Source organism: Phaethon lepturus, unplaced genomic scaffold, assembly GCF_000687285.1.
Source record: "Phaethon lepturus isolate BGI_N335 unplaced genomic scaffold, ASM68728v1 scaffold22550, whole genome shotgun sequence".
NCBI classification, from domain to species: Eukaryota; Metazoa; Chordata; class Aves; order Phaethontiformes; family Phaethontidae; genus Phaethon; species Phaethon lepturus.
Window position 1 is genome coordinate 1,101 of NW_010512874.1, and position 2,488 is coordinate 3,588.

The window sequence follows — 2,488 nt, forward strand, 5'->3', positions numbered from 1 at the left end:
GGCTGAGCCCCCCCAGCTCTCCCAGCCTGTCCTCCCAGCAGAGCTGTTCCAGCCCTCGGAGCGTTGCTGGGGCCTCCTCTGGCCCCGCTCCAGCAGGTCCGTGTCTCTCCTGTGCCGAGGGCTCCAGAGCTGGACGCAGCCCTGCAGCTGTGGTACCTCCCTGTCCTGGCTGGGAGAAAGGGACTTCCTCAGAAGGCCCAGCAAGTTATTTTGGGAAAGGCCTATTTGTCCCGGCCAGCACCCGAGACAAAAGGGCTCCTCCCCGGGGCTGCGAGAGCAGGGATGGCTGTGGTCACCACGTGGGAGGTGCCGCCGTCGGGCGTGGAAGAGGCAGGCGGCGCGGGATACTTACGGATTGGGACACTGCCAGTCGCCAGCTCGGTGCTGGACGCTCCCGCCGGAAGGGTTTCCCCTGGATCCCCGCGGTCCTCTCGAGGAGAAGCCACCCCTGTCTCCGCCTCTGCCTCCCATCCGGCCCATGGGGCCACTCGGGCCACCGGGCCCCCCGGGGCCTGCAAGGAAGGCTCCGTTAATGCCCGGAGACAGTGGCCGCGGCTGGGGGCTGAGGCGCAGCTCAGCTGTGGGGGCCGGGACGTTACCTCCGCGGAGCGGGGGCGGCATTCCCCGCTGCTCACGTGGGGGCATCCCGCCTCGCATGCTGTTCATCGGGCCCTTCTTGCGTGCGAGGGTAACTTTGAGCTTGCTCCCCTGGAAATCCTTCCCTGGGAGGAACACAAGGGCAAGAGCATCACTTTGTGCCATGGGTTTCCACCGCTCACCGGACCCCGGTGTCGCTCCTGACTGCGCCGAGCCATTAATCACAGGGTCAAAGACAGCAAAATACCACCTGTGGGACCGAGATAAGCTCCTGCTGCAGGAGGCAGCAGGTGACAGAAGCCCGGGCAACTAAGGACAACCAGAACCCGAGCACCAAGCTTATCTGTTCCAGTTAAAACCAGGAACTTCTTAGGCAAAAGCTTGACCACCTAGAGCTAGCCTTAAATGATCCTCCACGCGCCGAGGACAGAAATGCTGACTTCAGCTGGGCAAGAATTTATTTCTGAAATCGAGAACAAAGCGATTCCATCCCAAAACACACCCCACATACTCACCATCAAACCACTCGACCGCTGTTTTGGCGGTGGATGGGTCATCGTAAGATACCGTGGCATCTCCTTTTGGTTTGCCGGTTTCTTTGTCGATGTAGAGGTTTATCATAGGCTGCCCGGTCCTCTTGTTCATCTAGTGGGACAGCAAAATGTTGCCTCAAGTCACATTGCTGATAAGCTGAGCAGGGATTTACTCTCCTCTGTTCTGCTTTTGACTCGAAACAACCGAGAGTTGTTTTGGCAACTCGATGGCAGAAGAAAAGACCCCTCCGGCGTTCTGTGAGCGGCAGCTACTGCCCAGACAACCCAAGGAACGAAGGAACCGGCCCGGAACGGCGCTGCCTGGCCCGACAGCAGCCTCCTCGCGTCCTCCTCCACTCTCCCCACCACCACAATCCCTCACGCTGCCACACGTCCCACCAGCGGCAGATCCACAAAGCCACGCTTTCTTCCACAGCTGAAAGCATCGGCGTTTCCACGAGCCTTATCAACGCTGCAGAGTGACAAACCCCGCAAAGGTTCTTTGGGAAAGCTTGAGCTACAGGCCAACACCAGGCTGCGGCCATCGTAGCTGCCCAACAGGCAGAGACCCCCGTCCTGGAAACGAAGGGCTAAAGGGAGATGGGCAGCGTGCAGGCAGGGGAGATGTGGGCAGCCCCTTTCCCCCATGCCTCACCAGCCAGAGGCCGACCCATGTTCCTTCTCACCTTGACAACACCGCACTGTTTGAAGAAGTCTGCCAGATCCTCCAGGGTCACGTTATCGCCGAGTCCCTGCACGTAAACTGAGCTATTGTCCGAGTCCTCATCTGGGTCCATAGGTGGGCCTAGGAGATAATTCACGGTGTCATGGCAGGGAGAGGAAGGCAGCGATATGTCACAGAGGACTTCTCATCATGTCATCCCCTCTGCCAGCTGCGGCTTCGCTTTCAACGAGCGCATTTACGGAGCGACACAAGAACCCAGGCAGCGAGAGCGGCGACTCTACGCCACCTCCTCCGCGCAGGCAGGCAGGGCTGCTGCTCCTCCTGCCACGGACAGACCCTCAGGCCCGTGGAGCGTGAGGAGAACCGCGTGGTTAAACCGCTCGGTTGTTAATGGGAGACATGCGAGACAGGACCCGAGGAAGACCTTCGCGTCTTTCGGGCTCCCGCACACGGACATCCACCCCGCTCCTCGCTGCGCTAACCCCCCCCTTTCCGCAGCAACGATCCCGGTTGTTCCGCAGCAACTTTCCAGTGCTGATCCTGGAAGGCTGACGCATAACTCCCAGACACGCCTGTGCAACAGGAAGGAAAGAGCTGCACGGCAACAGGCCGGAGGTGGCACGAGAGGAGGCTACTGGACAAGCACACACACAAGCCCCAGGCTAAGGCCACC

The 2,488-nt window shown here is 60.3% G+C and overlaps 1 protein-coding gene across 1 annotated transcript in view; it reads right to left on the bottom strand.

The window, feature by feature from the left end:
- The window catches only part of EWSR1 (EWS RNA-binding protein 1), a gene marked incomplete at both ends in the record, with an annotated part of 18,152 nt that overhangs the window by 646 nt on the left and 15,018 nt on the right, over positions 1-2,488 (bottom strand). Inside the window, 4 exons of the mRNA XM_010288658.1 lie at positions 353-512; positions 600-722; positions 1,113-1,242; positions 1,817-1,935. Of these exons, the coding sequence (XP_010286960.1) occupies positions 353-512; positions 600-722; positions 1,113-1,242; positions 1,817-1,935 (532 nt within the window). The remainder of the gene's footprint in view (positions 1-352; positions 513-599; positions 723-1,112; positions 1,243-1,816; positions 1,936-2,488) is intronic.